The sequence below is a fragment of the Heterocephalus glaber genome, unplaced genomic scaffold (genome assembly GCF_053883595.1).
Source record: "Heterocephalus glaber isolate CG9 unplaced genomic scaffold, H.glaber_assembly_v1.0 deba00001457, whole genome shotgun sequence".
NCBI lineage: Eukaryota > Metazoa > Chordata > Mammalia > Rodentia > Bathyergidae > Heterocephalus > Heterocephalus glaber.
The window spans coordinates 6,579,234-6,599,585 of NW_028258305.1; the positions used below are offsets into that span (position 1 = coordinate 6,579,234).

The 20,352-nt window shown below is 33.8% G+C and overlaps 1 protein-coding gene and 1 long non-coding RNA gene across 17 annotated transcripts in view; one reads left to right on the forward strand and one right to left on the reverse strand.

Moving 5' to 3' along the window:
- LOC147826931 (uncharacterized) overlaps positions 1–20,352 on the forward strand; it is a 68,380-nt gene that overhangs the window by 5,998 nt on the left and 42,030 nt on the right. The window lies entirely within an intron of this gene.
- The window catches only part of Ehbp1 (EH domain binding protein 1), a 350,855-nt gene that overhangs the window by 3,585 nt on the left and 326,918 nt on the right, over positions 1–20,352 (reverse strand). For all 16 annotated transcript variants that reach the window (XM_087215996.1, XM_013074056.3, XM_004849989.3 and 13 more), the window contains 2 exons: positions 5,159–5,258; positions 4,049–4,122 (listed from right to left, as the gene is read on the reverse strand). In XM_087215996.1, the coding sequence (XP_087072122.1) occupies positions 4,049–4,122; positions 5,159–5,258 (174 nt within the window). The remainder of the gene's footprint in view (positions 1–4,048; positions 4,123–5,158; positions 5,259–20,352) is intronic.

Consider the following 20,352-nt stretch of genomic DNA (forward strand, 5'->3'; position numbering starts at 1 on the left):
GCAGTCCCTCTTAAGGCTTTAATCAGTAATTTAAAATACCAGGATTTTTTTAACATTGAAAAAAATTAGGACTTTATAGAATATGGATTAAAGAAACGTTTTCAACCTCTGAAAAGTTGAATACTTTTTAAACCCTTAATTTTTTTCTAGCTCACTAATAATATTTACCATTGGAATAAAAACATTCCACAATTAACAACATTAAGGTACTTTGCATCATTTTAGAGTTGAGTTTAACAGAATTTAAAATATTCTAGCATAAATTTATACAAGTTTTCATATGAAGTCTATCACTGCTACATTAGTGTCTGTTATAAAATATGAGTCACAGAGCAAATACCTATGTGCAGTGAATAGCTTTTTACATTAAAAAATCTATACTCTTACCTTGTATTTGCTTTCTCACAGTGTGTATAAATTAGGATATATGCACTCATATACTCATATATATATACACATATATATTATATATTTGAAGGCTAATTAAAGAAATTAAACTATTTTGATAATTTTAAATAAAAATTTAGTATTATATTTAAAATTGATAAAAATTTACATTTGTATGATAAGCCTAAATTTTTACAATTCCTTTTAATAGTATCACTTAGATGTGTCCTGTTTAAAAAATATGCAAGTAAGTATATGGTTTACCTGTTATGCATTTTAAGAAAGGATCACTCACCTATAACACCAGTTACAGCAGCTAGTGTCACTGACTTTGGTTTGGATAGACTACAATGTGGATTCTGATTAATTTAAAGATTCCAGTGTACTTTTGCTACAAAAGCCATATCCTCTCACAACAAATAGGATTAAGTTTTGATGCTGCATTTGAGCCAAAGTGTTGAAATAAAGAGATTCTGTTTATGTCCATCTGGACGGCGCTTTCTTGTTAATTTAAAAAAAAACCTTTTTCATATATAGGGCCAATTATTCATTCCCTGATTCAGTTTATTTGCTGAAGTTGATAATTACCTTGAAAAAAGGCAAGAGAAATACCTATAAACACTTAAACAGAGAGGGCCTAAAGTTCTTATAGTAAACCTTCAACCTTGCCATTATAAATAAGCCTGGCACTTTGATGAAAATTAACACTAGTTTTGTAAAGAGCACATTGGGGGATTGCAGTCAAGTCTTATCTTTAGTTCCAGTCAACTAGCAATCCTGAAAGAGTTTGCATCATCATCAGAACAGGCCATTTGATAGGATTCTACCGCTGTACCTAATCAATCTATGGAAGACTGTGGCTGTGCTGTGTAACAAAGCTAAAATAGATTTACAAATGGGGTTTTAGGGGATAAGCTCCTCCACAGGATTACATATTGATTTTAAATATAAAAAGCTTATCGTATAAACCATAACTACAAAAATAGTGAACCTATGCATAAATCCCTTTAGAAGAGCACCCACTTCAAACTCTAAGCCAAGAATAAATCAAGATGTACAAAATCCTAGAGAAGATCCATTTCTTGTACAGAAAATGAACATACCACTTTCTAAAAGCCCACCCCAATGTGTTCAGAAATGAATTTATCTTTCCTGAGGGGGCATTAAATAATCTGGAAAAAAAAAAACCCTAGAAGAAAAGTATCTAAATGATGTTTGCCAGCTTGAGGGATCCTACAATTTAGTTCAGTAGAATGAAACTGCTGCTATGAAAACACCTTAGGAATAAAAAAGGGGTAAAAAATAGGCCAAAGTGATTATGGATTCTCTTAAGATGTACTGATTATTATTATAATTATTAATGCTCTCAAACCAAGCTGTTAATGTTTCTTTTAGTATCTGTGGCTATTAATATTCTATCCTTTTCTCCTGGTGAATGGTTGCAGCAGATTTACTTGAAAAGATTTATTTATTACTAAAACTAATGACTATTAAGCAGAAGAGATAGGGAAAGAAAAGGGGAATGAGCTTTAAAACAAAGGAAAGTGAAATAAAACCAACTAGGGTTGCCTATTCATATATTTTTCTGTGGTGTTTGAATACTCCAAGAGGCTACTGAACTACATGTGTGTCCATTTTAAGGGCTGGCGCAGAAGACACTATCTTCACATGATCAGCACCTCTCTAGGACAGCTCTATGTCCCATGTCCTGCCCAGGCTAGTGGGACTGGCCTTTCTTTACAAAGTGTCTTTATTTGTAATCAATAGGTTGCTCCTTTTCCTCAAGTCTCTTTTTCCCCTCAACTAGCAATGGAAAATGGCAGAGAGGTTGGAGATACAGTCACATATGGACAATATAATTTTTTTAAAAATCTTTTAATCAAAGGACTAAGAATTGCATTAAAAGTATTTTTAAAAGAAAAAACATTTCTCCCTCTTCTTCAAAAATATGACGATTTATCACTCTTCTTGATGTATAAGAAGGTAATATTATAAGTCTTTATACAAGGATAGACTTGCCAATGTAACTGGAATCTTTTACGTGTGTTAAGCCCTTTTTTAAAGATGAGTATTTGGGAATAATATGGTTTTGGTGATAGAACTGTCATCTGTCCCTAAAAGTCAAGTGTACTATATTAAATTGCATTTTAGGGACAATTTATCTTTTTTTTACATGAGAGGATAGGTAAAAAAACCTTTAAAGATGACTTTATATTGAGTGTAATATATAATGAATCTATAAAGAATAAGCTACATAATGAGTTTCATATTATGCATACTACATATACATTATATATTACATATACATATATCCTATTTAAATAGTATTTGCTGCATCTATTTTTCAACTATTTAGCTTGCCAGTCTCTTTTAGAGTAAACTACAACTAAAAAAATATAGAAGAAAAATACTGTTTAGTATACTTGTGCATTTTTATTTCAGTAATTTCATACAACTTAAATAATTTTGCCATATATTATACTCACTGTCAACGGTATGATTTAATACATCTGGATGGCCATTTGAAGGAAATTAGCTAACTGAAGTCTTTTAAAATAGTCTAAATGAGGTTTATACAAATGTCAGTAATATCAAGTGAGCTATAAGTAATTAAAACTTCTATGCTTATATAAGATAGCATATAGAAAAATAGGGTACATATTTTACAACAATATTATATTAAAATATTTTAAGGATATAAGACTGTTCACTTGGCTTTCCCTTAGAAAGTTAAATTTCTAGCTTCTGAACTAATTAGAATTGACTTATTATGGATCAGGTACCTTATCAGGTGAAGAACAAAATTACCATGGACAGTCAATGGGTTAAGAGGTCAATATAGAATAGGGAAATCAATTTGCATTGATTAGACAAAAGATCCATTTTACAGAGCCCAAAGGATTAGCTTTTAAGCAGAAATCTTTGAACTATTACAAATGAGATATAAAAGCATTATAAAACACCTAAGAATTTTTAAAAATCATATACAGTAAATGCTATAGTTAAGCTAGCTAATGTTTACTGATATCATGTATCATTCATAGAATTACTATACAATTCATTTAAAAGTTTTATTAAAATTGTGAAAGTGTTTCATTTATATCTATACCAATCTTTCTCTCAATATTTACTTAATAGCAACTGGAATCTTACAAACTACAATAGACTGGGCAGTGACATATTTCATTGTTGACATCAATCAAATATTATGGCCAAATTTAGAATCTAATGGTGAAAAATCAAAATGAGAAATCTTTATTTTTTTGGTACCGGGGATCAAACTTGGGTCCTTGCTCTTGCACAGCAGGCGGCGAAACCACTGAGCTAAATTCCGATAAATCTTTTTTAAACCTCTCCAATATAAATAACTTTAAAGTGCATGTAGGTAAAGTGTAATTAAACTAATCAATCCCTTATATTTTATGAAAATTCAGGCTTACCAAAAGTTAGAACAATTTTGTGTTTAATAGCAAACATGATGATTATCAGAATTAGAGTCCTTTGATTTACATGGATACTGTTTCTGCCTCCAAGACATTTATTTACAATTCCTGTATGTTCCCAGTAGACCAGACCTTGTAAAACCAGATGTGTATTACACTCTTTAAATCTCTTTGACAAGTGACACCTACATACCTCACCCTACTACAGCATTTCTTACCTTCAATGGCTAGCATTGCTCGCAATTCCCGGTTCAGCAGCTCATACCTTCTTTCTAAATCATGTTCTTTTTCCCTAGGCAAGTTGAAAAAGTTCATCAATATGCTAATTACTAAATCATTAAACACTTAAAAAAACCTTTAGGTTACATTGATTTTACCACTCATAACTGACTTTTCTCTTTAACTTTAAGCCACTCTAAACAAATGATATACAAACCTAAAACATTCCTCAGCTGAATATTTACTAATGTTAATATTTTTTCCCTTTAATTCTGAATGGCACAGAAGTATATTTTAATCTGAGGATAAATAGCCCATTCTTCAATGATTCTTATTTTAAGTGCCAAGTAGAAGGCTATTTTCTAAAATGTTTTTCATAGTTCATAATAAACATTCTTACTCAAAACTTCACATGAAAAGAATACAACAAACCCCAAAATATTACCAGTACAAAGTTACTATAGAGACAAAGATTCTCAATTAATTAAATTCCATGCATTATTATAACTGTCTTACCAAGTTCAGCCAGGGCAAAGATTATAAAATTAGTTTTTCAGCAAAATAAAGCATGTAAATCTGTCCATTCCCACACTAGGTGGCATACTATAAGAACACTGCTACTGAGCAGAAAAGAACAAGCATTAAGTCTTATAGTGAACTAAATGCTAAGGACTAATAATGTTTACATTTGGTATAGTCTCTAATTCTTATAATAAAATAAGGCCATTTCTGTTTAAGTAATTAATTGCTTAGCCCAATGTTTGGATTAACATTATCTGTAGATAATACATTTTTGTCTTTATAGAGAGTTATTTTTTAACTTAAAATTTGTTTTTCAATATATTTTATTTTTCTAAAACATTCTTTGCTAACCCTCAATATAAAGTAAACTTCCTTTTTTGCACCAGTGATTTATTTCTTAAACACAAAATTTTTTATATTCCTGGATTTTTTGTATCTTTTATATTCCTTGATCCTTTTTCCAGCATCTATCATTCCATTTACAAATTCTTAGCTGTTCAGATGAAAATTTTTATAAGCAAGCAATAATAAAAAGCCTAAGATTTATCAATGTTGTAGGAAAAACAAGCACAGTCCTGAGTACTTACAGAAGAGACAGTTGGTTCATTCTCCTTATTAAGGCATTTTTCTTATTAACTAACATAAACCATTCTTGCATCATAGCTTCTTCTTCTTCCGTGTTCCTTCCTATGGTTCAGGAAGAGATACTTATTATATGACATATCACAAACAAAATAATAGTTTAGCACAATTTATTTTAACGTAAAAATGTCTTACTCTAGTACTATATATTAAACTGCTCATAACAATACTATGTGACTGTTTTTAATCATCTAAGATTAAAATCCAAGACTTGAAAAAGAAATCAGCATTTAAGAACTCATAAGTCAATCTTCTAAAGTTGCTATTATTCAGCATGCATATCTTCGTCCCCCCAAACATACCTATAGATCATATTAACACTAAGTACCATAAACAAAACGCTCCACCTTCTAAATCCTCCCCAGAGGCTGTTTTGCTATTATGTTTCAATGAGGAACTTACAGTGCTGACAGAGGGTTACAATTTAAAAAAAAAATTTAAAAATCATTATGAGAACCATAAAACTAGCAGAAAGATTAAAGAAGTCCACAGGTTTTATAAAAGCTTTCACTTATAACAACTTACATTTTTGTGGTTGTTTTCCTCCCCCAAAGTAAACTAGAGATATACATATGCTTAAATACTATTCTGGAACTCATCATCTCTCATGGGATAAACCATTTACAAATTATTAAATGCACTGGAAATGTCTGGACTATAAAAAAATACCTACAGCTCTCTGAAAAACAAAACATTACAATGAAAACAATGTTAAAAAAAGCATTTGATTAAAGAAAATCTAACATTTTGGATGTAAAGTTACTGACTGTGTGCAGGAGGTATTTAAAATTCACTATTCCTCATACTCATCCCATCATCTGTATCACTTAGCACCTCGTCCACAAAGGCTAGTATATTAACGATTACAATACAGGATAGTATACATGCAGAAGTAGGTCACATAATAGTTAAGAAAAATATTAATTTTCCCCACATTTTTCTTTCCCTTTCCTTCAAATTATAGCTGGTCAAATTTACAAATCCTTGACTTTCCCCCCCTTGAATTTCACCCATGATTGGTTTACTGCTTGCTAAGCCATTGTTTAATATTGCCTTCTAACTCCTATATAGCATTCATAGGGTCAACTTAAATATCTAATAAAAAATTAAATATCCCAACTAACATTATTATCTCAAGTTTTATTGTATTTTTAAGTGAGATAGTTCAAGTTTTAAATACTATAAGTCCACTTTTAAAACAGGCAAAACTTAGTTAAAAATCATATCCCCTTTCACCAATTTTACCCTTTTCCAGAAGTAGATACTATCATGGTTTAGCATACTGCCTTCCAGACTCAGAAAGATATGTATATTGAACACATATATAATTTTTTATATAGACACAAGTTTCTTTTCTTTAACATCAATGAGGTCATATTATACATTGGCTTATGATTTGTCATGCTGTCCAAATATATCTACTTCATTCTTTGTAATGCTTGCATAAACTACAGTAATACCATAATTAATTCCCACATTAATACAAATTCAAAGAAATTTTTAAAATAGAATATGAAAAGCTGATCTGTGTGCAAATGATTAAACATGGATTTCAAAGCATCCTTATAAACAGATATCTGTTATTTATTGTTAGGGAAAACAGGATATGAGCCTTCATTAAATGTTGTTAAAACTTAATGGTATGAAGTCTACTCAGGGTAGATTTTTTTAGAGTCTGAACAAAAGTCTTTATTGTTTTACAGTATTTTTAATCTCTCCTTTAGGGTAGCTGGTTTTGTATTCACTTTGGACCATGTGATGTCTTGACACTGGTCATGTGATACAGGCTGCGATAGGCACAAATCCCTGGGTAGCAACAAAAGAAGAAAGAGTAAAAAGAAAAAGCTGAGAAAAAGCTTGCAATTTGGAAAAAGGCCAATTGTACCCTGGTGAAAGCTTTTTTGATCAGTGAAATGACACATGTGTGCAATATTAATAGGTGTAGATTTTATGATATTTTATTTTGTGATTAAAGGCCTAATTCTTGTGTTCATAACCTAAGTAGCTTCTAAAAATATAGACATATTAAAACTTTGTTTTGAGTTTAACTTAATCTATAATTGATGCTTTCAGGCAATACTAGAAGCAAGCAGCCTACTCTTAAATTAGCATCATTTTCTTCAATGGAACACTGCTTTCTTGAGTATAACAATATTGATGTGGTACTGTGTTATTTTCAGTTTAACTCATGCCTATGATTTTTAGGTAAGAACCAAAGATTCCTCCCCTAATTGTTAGGAAATGACTAATAATAAAAGAGACTGATGTTTCAAATGGATATAATCCTAATAATAAATATTTAACGACACATTACACATCACTACATAGATTATTTAACTTAACTTAAAAAAACATAAATCATTATCACTAAATCTTTATCTGAGGTAGTATACAATGATGGAAATCTATACTTAGTCTAGTAATAAAAAAATTAAAGTTTCTTATAACATATCACTAAACTTTTGTTTTTATGGCTTTAAATTTTTTTTAATTTAAAAAGCTTTTAAAAGCCAATAAGTTGAACCATTACAAATTAATCCTGACTTTAATAACTGGTTAAAGGCCTCTTTAGCTTTATAAGTAACAAAAAATATTAAAGCCTGTGATCACAGTGAGCTTTTCTCATTTCTCCTCTAACCATTTGTTATTTAATCCAATACTAGTAATCCAATTTGTCCATCAGACTTTTAAAGGGCAGAATGCAACTTCCTCAGCTTAGACACTTTTCAAAGTACAATATATTTTTCAAATGAATGCTGGATGTTTCATTTTTCCCAACTGTTCCTAGCTCTAATGCATGAGGAAAAAAAGAACAAGATGAACATTGTTCATACTGATTAAGTAAGAGCTCATTAAAGAGCTGTCAGTGCGGTACTTTGAATATGCATGAAGCATATAATCAGATCTAGTACCGTCACTAGAGGAGAATACGGTAAGTACAAAGGATTGATTTAATTACTTAGAGTGGGCTGTGGTGGTAAAGCAGTCTTGTTAGTGCAAAAAGAAAAAGAGGCTGTATTCTGGCACTGTTATAAAAAAAGGCAGTTTTAGCTTCTGCCACAATACCTAATCTCAGAATAAAGCACTTTACATTGTAGCTTAAAATGAAGACTGTCATTATATTATAAAATGGCCATAAATCATTTAATCTTGTTTAACTTCACCTGGTTAACTACTTCTCTTCCCAAATTATCTTTAATGTGTAATTATGACCATATTTAGAGTCAATACTGATACTTTTCTAAATTTAATTTTTTTGTTTCATGACCTGAAAAACTCAAGCCATGCACTCTTAGAGGCCATTTTGAAATAAAATATGACTAAACATTACAGTTAAGTGTATAGGTACTAAAATGAGAAAGCATAGCTAGAATGTTACACTGTATTTTAAAACAGCACTTTATGCTTATAAATATAATACCAACAAAGAATCATAAAAACTACCTAAGCGTTTTTGTTAACATTAATACAACCTGATATATATATATATATATATTTTGTTTTGCTTTTTACTTTGTTTCCTTAGACTTCTGTTCTTCATTTTGCCTCCAAGTAATGTAATATCTTTTCTGATATCACAATCTCTAAATGTCAATTTTTGCTTTTAGCCAATTATTTTAACTGGAGTGATGTAAAAATTATTAAATATTCAAGGATAATGATAAAGCAAGAAAATAACTGTGTAAATATGACTTTAAATCATTCTTCCTCTACAGTTATGAGAAACCCCTTAATAGAAAGCAATATATAATGCACAGCACTAGATGTAATATACTTAATAAATGTTAGTTGACTAAAGCAACCACTTTTATATTCCATCTCCTCCAAAATATCTTAAAGATATGATTTCTTTCAGAAATTCAATCATCTGAGAATCTGTATGTAGTAGTTTTCATTTTTTTTCAGAAGTAGTGTTTTCAAATGAATAAAAGTGATGTCAAAAACCCAAATTGCTAATTGTATTGTATTTTTTGTGATGTTGGGGATTAAACCCTGAGCTTTATGTGTGCTGAGAAAGCACTCTGCCACCGGGCTATACTCCAAGCCCCAAATTATATTTTAAACCTGTCTTATGCTGAGGATGTAGCTCTGTGGTAGAGAGCTTGCCTACAATGCACAAAGCAATGGGTTCAATACCAAGCACTGAACAAAAACAAACTGTCTTCTAACTTAACTTTTCCTAATTAATCTTTCAGTATAAAATCATCTATTTAGAAACTTGTATTTCAGGCAGTGACTTCTTATTTAAATGCAAAATAAGGAACAATAAAAATTTTAGCCAAATAGTTGAATTCAGTAGGAGAGAGCAAAAATGCATAAATGTTAGCTGTTGTATGTGTACACAAATTAAATATTTTTCCACCATGAAAACAGTGAAGAGCCGGGGATTTAGCTCAGTGGTTTCGACGCCTGCTGCGCAAGCGCAAAGACCTGAGTTTGATCACCGGTACCAAAAAAAAGTGAAGAATACTAAAATCTTGGTAGAGTCCCATAACAGGGAATGGCTGACTACTGATCAAGTATAATGTCCTTGAAGGGTACAACACAGCAAAATGAAATCAAACATAAAAACAAAAATGCTGCCCTTACAAATCATTCTGATGGTGATTAGAGAACACAATAATGTTTAAACATACATATTACAGTAGAGGGATACATGAAAGTGTTCAAATAACCGGTACCGAAGAAACATGTTTAATGGGTGAGAAAGGTAGGGTCATGACAGCATTAACTCTAAAACCAGTATTATTACAGGACTCTAGCATCTCAGATTTAGAAAATTTTGAAACTTGGGAAATAGAACATTATGAAAATAAATTTTAATATGTAAACAAATGTTTCTGCTCACAGAATATCCTCAGTCAGCAATCAACATAAAAGAAGATGCTCATAATTTTGATACTTAAGCAGCAATTGTCTTAAAACTATTTGTTCAGCATGAACAAATTTGTTATAATATTAAGGATATAAACTTTGGGGGAAATCCTTTCTCCTTTCATTGAAATAAAATAAAAACTAACACACTGTCTCAGAATAAAGACACTTTTTATTTACTCATTTAGTAAAAAAGAACTGGGGAGAGATTTGGGGACACAGGTCTCTACAGAAAACTGTTGACAGACTTCTATGCATGTACAGAATATGGAAGGAGGCACATACAAGTTCACTGAAGTTCTTCAGAAATAAATTTATACATAAAAGAAGCTAAACTGGGCATCATGGCACATGCCTGTAATCCCTTCCTTTGGGAGGCTGAGACAGAAGAATCTCAAGTTCAAGTCCCACTTGGACAACTTAGCGAGATCCTGTCTCAAAATAAAAAATGAAAGAAGATGGGGTTGTAGCTCAGTGGTAAAGTGCCCCTGGGCTCAATTCCCAGTACCACTCCTCCCCTCAAAGAAGCTATTTACATAGGTTGGAAATTAATACTACCAGTCTTTTTGTACAAATTCCTTAATAGGTTCTAAATAGACTTCTATTTGCTTTTATGCCAAAAGTCAGTGTTAGATTTCTCAAAAGGTAATAAACTAAGCAAAAAGTTAAGGTATCAAAAAATGAAAGCACTGATGTAATCATGTAAAAATAATTTTAACCGATGAAATTCTTTATATTTACTTATATATTTTTTGTTTTGTTTTGCTTTGTTTTCCAGTACATGAGGCCCTAGGTTCAATTCCTAGCACTTCCCCCAAATTCTCGAAGAGTAGAGAAAAACAATCTCTGTTTTAAGATTTGTATTTTAAGATATGAGATTTTAAATACCTATGTTTACACAGCTAAATTAAATATTACAAGAGATATTCATAAACTCATAGCCAAGCAGGTAAAAATTTCTGGGGGGAATTTTTTCATTGGGAGAATAGAGGTCCATCTTTTTTTTTAGGTCATTTGGGCACATATGATAGTGACCTTGGAGCCCAACCTGTAATTCGAACATTTTATAGAAAAACACCTGACTCATAAATAAGCTTTAAAATAAAGATATCTTATAAATTAAAGAGTACTATTATGACTGTTTACTTACATTAATTCCGAGAAACTCCTGTGGCTAAAACTATAAATTCTGGTAGAAGCTAAGCATTATGTATTGTCTATAGTTTCTGTGGTTGATTAATCAGTCATTCTGAATATGATGCAAAAAATGAACACTGAATCTGCATCCAATATGGCCTTTGTTTAGTTTTTAAAAATTGAGCCCTTGGATCTTAGACTAATTACTAAACCTCTTTAAGTCTTAGTTTCTTTTCTTTTTTGGTGGTACTGAGAATCAAACCTAGGGCCTAGGGCTAGGCAACCACCCTACCACTGAGGTAAACCCCTAGCTTTTCTAAGCCTCAGTTTCTTCATCTCTGTAAGGATAATCATATTACTTACTTTAAACAGCTATTATAGGAACTAAATGAGAAAATCCATGCAATGTAAGCTATGACGATGATAATGAGGAGTGTGATTAGCACCAAGCCAGGAACTGCAGATACAAAGATAAATAAGATACACTCCTTGCCCTCAAAAAAGCTCATAGTCTGGAATTGAGACAGATAATAAAACCATGGATAGCTGTTTTTTATAATTTGTATACAAATTACATTGTAAGCCAAGCTCAGTGCAGTGATGCACACCTATAGTCCAAGCTACTTGGGAAGCCGGGGCAGGAGGATTGCTTGAGCCCAGGAATATAAGACCAGACTGGGCAATATAGTGAGGCAACCATTTCAAAAATAAATAAGTAAAAAATGAAATTTAAAAATTATATTTTAAATATTTGTTAATCAAGTCTGTAGTCACTATATCATTAGTCATAGCAGAAAGGTAAAAAATGTGGGTGAATCAGTATAAACCCATCAGTGGGAAAAACAAAGCACATGCTCCACTGGGTCAGCAGTGTCACTGCTATATACAAAAGAAAGTCATAGTCATGGTGATACAACAATGTGGCTGTGCTCCAAGTAGTAACAATTTAGTTATTTTCGGTGATTTTCACAAACAGGAAAAAAGTAGATAATTGGATACTGCTGAATATCAAAAAATGACGTAAGGGCCAGGGATTTAGATCAGTCGTTTCGCCGCCTGCTGCGCAAGTGCAAGGACCCAAGTTCAATCCCCGGTACAAAAAAAAAAAAAAAAAAAGGTAAATTTTAAGATGGAAAATTATGGACTAATAGAATATGAGGCTAAGGCAAGAGAAACAAAGGTTTGAGCCCAGTCCAAGATCCTGTCTTCAAAAAAAAAAAAAGGCTGGGGGATGTAGCTCAGTGTTAAGGCCCTGGGTTCAGTCCCCTGTACTGCAATATCCTACCCACAAAACAAAACAAAACAAAACTCATATTAAGAGGTCTCCAGAGCCTCTGATTTCCAATAAGAAATGAACTCAACATCCCAAAGCAATACTTGCAGTTTCTCTTCTATACCTGCTTTGATCATGCCTTACTTCTGATAATCAGGCAACATTGGGATATGTTTCCTTATGCACCTTTTTAAATCATTCATTGTGGTACTGAGGATTGAACCCAGGGCCTTCACACTGAACATTCCCAGCCCTTTTTAATTGTTCTTCAGAAAAAAATTTTTTTTTTCTTTTGAAACAGGGTTTCACTAAGTTGCCCAGGCTGGATGAAAACTTATTTTTTATTTTTTTTAGTACCAGGGATCGAACTCAGGACCTTGAGCTTGTGAAGCAGGTGAGGCACCACTGAGCTAAATCCCTGGCCCAAAAACTTATTTATTTTTTAATTTAAAAAATAAAAAAATATTGTTTTGGAATATATATATATATTGTGGTATGTCTATCTTAACCTAGTTAATTGACACATTTATTACCTCACATACTTTCTGTCGTGAGATGAGAACATAAAATCTATTTTCGGCAAATTTCAAGAGTACATTTTATTAATTATAATCAATAATTATACAGTAAGTCTCCGGAACTTATTCCTTCTATCTAAAATTTTGTATCTTTAAATCAACATCTCCCCACTCCTTCGCCCTTTGCCCACCCAACTCCTGGTAACCACCATTCTACTCTCTACTTCAGTGAACTTAACCTTTTTGGAGTATATACATCAGTGAGATCATTCAGTATTGTTTTTCTGTGCCTGGTTTCTTTTTTAAATTTTTTATAACAAAACATTTATTGGTACATTTTAGGCATATATAATGATAATACTCATCATAGGGAATTTGCCCATTCTCCCCTCCCCTCCCTACGTACAAAAGCTTTGTTTCCATTTTTTCCTTCTATTTTCTTTTTTTCTTGTCCCTTCCTTCCTTTCTCCCTCCCTCCCTCTCTCCTCCCTTGTTCCCCTTCCCATTTGAATATTTACTTCCCATTTCCCAATATCTATTACACATTTTAGAACTTATTTTCACTTTCGGTTTCTCACACCAGAGAAACAATGCAGTATTTAAACATGTGTGTCTGATTTATTTTACTTGAAACGCACATCTTTATCCATTCGATGGTTGATGGGCATTTGGGCTGTTTCCAAGATTTAGCTATCACAAACTGCCACTGTAACATGGGTGTGCATACATTGCTGTGGTATGATGCTTTTAATTCTTTCTAGAAGATACCAAGAAGAGGAATAACTGGGTCAAATGGAACCTCTAGTTTTAGTTTTTTGAGGAATCTCCACACTGATTTCCACAGTGGTTGCACCAGTCTACACTCCCACCAACAGTGGAGAAGGGTTCCTTTTCCCCAAAGCCCCTCCAGCATTTGTTACTGGTTGATTTCTTGATAGCAGTCATTATTTCTGGAGATGGAATCTCAGCATCATTTTAATTTGCATTTCTTGAATGACTAGTGATGTTGAACATTTTTTCATATATTTATTTGCCATGGTGGGGGATTTAACTCAGTGCTGTTGCCATCTGCCTTGCAAGTGCAAGGTCCCAAGTTCGATTCCCGGTACCAGAAAAAAACAAAACAAAACAAATATATTTATTTGCCATTTCTACTTCATCTGAGAAGGGTCTGTTTCAGATGCCCATTTTTTGGATTGGGTCTTTATTTTTTTTTTTTAAACAACAGAAATTTATTTCACACAGTTCTCAAAGCTAGATGTTCAAGATCAAGGTATCCACAGATTTGATTTCCAGTGAGGCCTCTCTTCCTTGATTTTTTTTTATTAAATTCTTTTATTGGTACATTTTAGGTATACAACACAATTACATTTCTCATTGGGAATTGTACCTTTACATAATGCATCTTGGTTCTTATTTTTTTCCCATTCCTAGCCCTTCCTTCACGCCCTCCACCCTTCCCTATTTACAAAGACTTTATTTCCATTTTTTCCATTTCTCAGCATTTGTCCTTTCCCTTCTTTACTTTCCCCTGCCCCTCCCACTACCCCTACCCTTTTGGACCTTTTCTTCCTATTTTGCACTATCGATTATTCATTCTAATCAATGGTACATTTTAGGTATACAATATAATAACATTCATCATTGGAAATTTGCACCTTTACATAGTCTCTCTTGGTTCTTACTTTTCACCCTTGCCCAGCCCTCCCTTCAACCCCTCCAGTCCTCCCTATTTACAAAGATTTTGTTCCTATTTTTCCATTTTCTCATATTAATCCCATTCCCTTCGATCCTTTCCCCTAGCCCTCCCACTTCCTTCCCCTTTGCCCCTTTTCTTCCTATTTCACATTACCTATTATACATTTAGTCCTTATTTACACTTTCAGTTTCTCACACTAGAGAAACTATTCGGTATTTATTCATGTGCGTCCTATTTATTTAACTTAAGAGTATGGCCTCAATGTGCATCCACTTAGTTATAAATGTCTCTAATTTCTCATTTTTTATGGCTGAGTAGTACTCCATTTTATTAAAAAACCACATTTTCTTTATCCAGTCTCCAGCTGATGGGCATTTAGGCTGTTTCCAAGTTTTAGCTATCACAAACTGTGCTGCTATGAACATGGGTGCACATATATCACTGTGGTATGATTCTTTTAATTCTTTGGGGAAGATCCCCAGCAGTGGAATAGCAGGGTCAAATGGGACTTCCTGTCCTAGTTCTTTGAGGTATCACCATACTGATTTCCATAGTGGTTGCACCAGTCTACACTCCCACCAGGAGTGGAGCAGGGTTCCTCTTTCCCCACAGCCCCACCAGCATTTGTTATTGGTTGATTTCATGATAGCAGCCATTCTTTCTGGAGTGAAGTAGAGTCTCAGCCTTGCTTTCATAGGATTGGGTCTTTAAATTTGGGGGGGGGGTCTGATTTTTTTTAAGTTCTTTCTATATTCTAGATAATAGTCCTTTGTCTGATGAATAGCTGGTAAAAAAAATTTTCTCACGCAGTGGGTTGTCTCTTCACTCTGTTGGTGGTTTCTCTTGCTGTGCAAAAGCATTTTTTTTGGTACTGGGGATCAAACTCAGGACCTTGCACTTGCAAGGCAGGCAGAGGAACCATTGAGCTAAATCCCCAGCTGCAAAAGCTTTTTAATATGATGAGGTCCCAGTTGTTTATTCTTTGTAGTATTTCCTGTGTGGTCTGGGTGTTGTTCACGAAGTTTCTGTCTACTCCTATGTTCTCAAGAGTTCTACCTATTCTCTCTTCTTGTAGATTCAGTGTTTCTGTTTTAATATTTAGATCTTTGATTCATTTTGATTTTCAGTTAGCGCACCATGAAAGATATGGGTCTAGTTTCAATCTTTTGCATGTTGAAAGCCACTTTTTTTTCAGCACCATTTATTAAATTGTGTCTGATTTCTTTGTCTTTTTTTTTTTTTTTAAACTCAGGACCTTGTGCTTGTAAGGCAGGAGGCAGCACCACTAAGCTAAATCCCTGGCCCATGTGTCTGATTTCTTTCACTTAACATAATATCTTCATATATACGTTCTTAAATATCTTTATCCCATGAGAAAGAGCTAATATATTTCTCTCATCAGGCCACCAAAATAAATAACTTTCTTATAGGATGGGAATGATGATGGTCCTATAGCTAGCTAGCTATACCAAGCTTCAAATCTGAGCAGTCTTTCGAAGCACCAATCTTAGCCACCCACTTGATGACTCACAGGTAATCAGTCTTAACAGTACAACCTCTTTAGAATTCAGGCCAACCCTTAACAAAGCTTTCAGAGTTGCAGTCACAAACAAACAAACAACACCTTCAAAACTATCTCTAGAACCCAGGTATGGTGCACAAATCTGTAATCTAGCACTCAGGAGGCTAAGGCAGGGGGAATACAAGTTCCAGGACATTCTGGGGTATATAAATGAATTCAAGGCTAGTCTGGACTTAAATATAGTGAGATGGTCTCAAGAAAAAACCAAAACCAAAGCAACAACAAAACTATCTCTGGGAGGGCTGGGTATCTAGCTCAGCAGTACAGTGGTTGTCTATCATGAATTAAGCCCTTGGTTTGATTTCTAGCCCTGGAGTGTGTGGGGAGGACTGTTTCTGGGGCTGGGGGTGTACCTCAGTGGTATAGCACTTGCCTAGCATACATAAAGCCCTGTGTTCAATCCCCAGCACTGTAAAAATAAAATGATAACAATAAAACCCAAACAAAAATGATTTCTGATAGACAAGAAAACACTCATCCTGTTCATTTAGTTCATCCATCACAGGTTCACAGAGAGATTTTGTTTACTCTTCCCATGTTGGCAAGTGAGACTTAACAATGATTTCAGAGGAGCATATCCTATTTCACAAACGGAGTCAGCCTTTTTTCCTCTTCAGAGGTATCCATCCATATTATACTTAAATTGTAAGATGGCATATGATACCTTCCAGAGACAGGGGATTCCAGAAGCAGATGTGTCTATTTCTTGGGCAGCCTTGATTCCATTCAGGGAATGGGAATGTCCATCAATGAAAAGGGTCAAGCAAGACTACCCTGCCTGGCACTGAATTATCACAGAACATTTCAGATCCAGGTCTGATCTTTAAGAGCAATATGAACTTGGGTAAGTTACTTACTCTCCCCCAACTTGTTTCCTCATCTGTAAAACAGAGATAACAGTACTACTTTTTAGAGTTTTATAAAGATTAAGTGAATTAATATATATGTAAAGGACTTAGAATAATCCTTGGCCTAGAGAAATATAAATAACATAATGGTGTTATTATTTTCTCTTTCCCTCCACATATACACATACATATTTTTAATCCAAGTTTCAGGGTCCTCTCTTGATTCCTAGCATTATTAATGGAGTAAGATATGGTGATTCCTTCCGGAAGAGTCTCAGAGTTTTTCCAACTGCCTGTGCAAGCACCAGAAAGGCCTACCTACAGAAGTTAATATGCTGTGCAACATGGTGCAAGTCTTAAGATATTAGTTCATTTTTCATTTGCTTTCTTCTTCTCCTCCCTCATTTCTTCTTTCCTCCTTCCTCCCACCCCTTCTATTTCTCTCCCTCCCTCCCTTCCTTCTTTCTTTTCTTCCTTTGTGCTGGGAAATGACTTTAGGGTCTCTTAGATTTTAGACAGCTGTTCTACCACTGAGCTCCCAGATCTGAGCATGACACTTCTAATGCTTCTACAAGCCCATTTTCCTGAACCAATCAACCAAAACACATCCAACCAGGGCCAGGGATTTAGCCCAGTGGTTCTGCTGCCTGCCTTGCAAGTGCAAGGTCCTGAGTTTGATCCCTGGTGCACACACACACACACACACACAAAAGTACATCCAACCATCACTTCAACCTTTTCAATCTCCCCATGCATGAAGTCTATTAACTATCCATTGCTTATTTTTCTTTTCTTAAAGGTGCTACTCAAATGCAGATCCTCTCTGAGACCTTCCCTTTTCCAAAGTTGTTCATATTCTATTACATCTATTCCAAAGCTCCTCTTGCTAATAGCCCTTTCTTCAGTCAGAAATTCCAAAGCTCCTCTTGCTAATAGCAGTTTCTTCAGTCAGAAATTCAGTGAAAACCTAATATATGACTACTAGAATCTCTAGAATCCCTAGCAATAGTCATTTTCAGATTTCTCAACTTAATCCTCTGGATATGTTAAATTACTCCTTTTAACATGATATAAAAATTTTGAATATCCCTTCCTTAGACTGAAGAACATTATATCCTAACAGTTCATCTAAGATTCTGGTGTAAATCTTGAATCAATCTCCAGCATTTATCTATAATGACCTTGTGTTATATGCTTGTTCTCTTCTTTTCAAAGCTGCAGCCCACACTTACAAAGGGTCAGAACAATTACAGAAAACAGCCTACCTTCCAAACTTATGGCACCCAAACTTACAGTTAACTCTTCAAGACTGTTCTTCACCATATATTAATACTTCATTTCCCACAGTCATTACCATCAAGTCAAACAAAAAATTCAGCAAAACAACTACCTACAGTATACTGATAATTTCTGGATTATTAAACAAAATTTTAGGCTACTGATGAGCTACTGATGTAGCTCAGTGGTACAGCATGTGCTTAACATATTCAAGGCCTTTGGTTCAATTCCTATTACTCACCCCCTAAAAAAAACCAAACAAAAAACCCAAAGACAAAAATTACTAGTTTAATAAAATTCTATTATTTAAAATTAAAACTTTGGAGGCTTTATGGATATTTGACACTTCTTTCCCCCTGTGGAACTGGGAACTGAATCTAGGGCCTTCACGCTGAGCTCCATCTCCAGCCCTGTTTTAAATTTTATTCTGAGACAGGGTCTCACTAAGTCAGTAAATTGCCTGGGGTGGGCTCAAAATTGTGATCCTTCTGCCTCAGCTTCCCAGACTGCTAGGATTATAGGTATATGCCACCATACCCAGCTTGACTTTTTTCTAGAATGATATTTTACTTCTGAATTGTTGTGTTTAATACAATTTTATTTAATGTTTTACTTTGATTTAAAATGAGCACTTGAGGGGCTTGGGTGCAGCTCAGTGGTAAAGTGTTTGTCTAGCATTCCAGACATCCTGAGTCCAATCTCTAGCACCTCAAAAATAAAATAGAATAGGGTAACACAGAATATAACAGAACACTTGAATTAGCTGGGCATGGTGGCACATGCCTATAGTACTTCGGAGACTGAGGCAAGACGATCACCTGAGTTCAGGAGTTCAAAGTTAGCCTGGACAACACAGCAAGATCTTGTCTCAAATAAAATGCAGTTAGATACCGTGGCATAGCTGGAATCTCAGCACTCAGGAGGCCAAGGCAAGAAGAATACGTAGTCCAACCTGGGCTATAAGGCAAGTTCAAGGCTAGCCTGGATTACATAGTGATACCCTGTCTCAAAAAAGCAAAAAGCAAATAAATAAAACACAATAGGAAAATAAACACATGACTTAAAATGAATAATATTAAAAGTTTAAAATTTTGGCTTCCTTTAGTTTTCATGAAAAATTAAAATATTTATGATTACTTTAATAATTTTTAAGAAAATTATACCTGAAACATAGTTTTCAATTTCAAAAATTATATTTTTGAAGTGTAATTATTATAAATTTCAGTGCTTTAAAAATAAACTCATTTTATAAATTAAAGAAAGTGTCAGCCTAAATTTCTCCCCTGACTTACATCTTTAATTTTTCTTACAACTCTAGATCATTCAAAAGCATGGCAGAAGCTGGTTGTGGTGGTACACTCCTATAATCCCAACACTCTGGAAGCTGAGGCAGGAAGATTCCAAGTTTGTACCCAACCTGGGCAATTTAACAACTTAGCAAGACTGTCTCAAAATAAAAATATAAAAAGGGCTGGAGATGTAGCTTAGTGTGAAGGCCCTGGGTTCAATCCCTTGTATTAAATAAATAAATAAATACATAAATACATAAATAAATAAATATCCACTACAGATATGGCCATAAATAGGTCCGTCAAATTTCAGCTCAGAAGTCACTGTGTGACAACATGCTGGTGTGGAAGAAATGTTGGTACTTCACACAATTCTTAGCTTTGGCCACCAAGTGGTGCTATTAATTCAGAGTGAACTGAGATTGGGGGTGCAGGACTTTGGGGTGGGTAAAGAATAGAGAAGCAGTTTACAACCAGTCAGCAAATGCAAGGGATATCCACACATGAGATATCCATTACTTGGTATACTGTGAATTTACATGTCACCTCCCAATGTCACCGGCTTAAGAACAAAGGGGAAAAATAATTCATATAATCTTATTTTGATGGTAAAGCCCTTAGGAAAATAAGATTTCTTTTT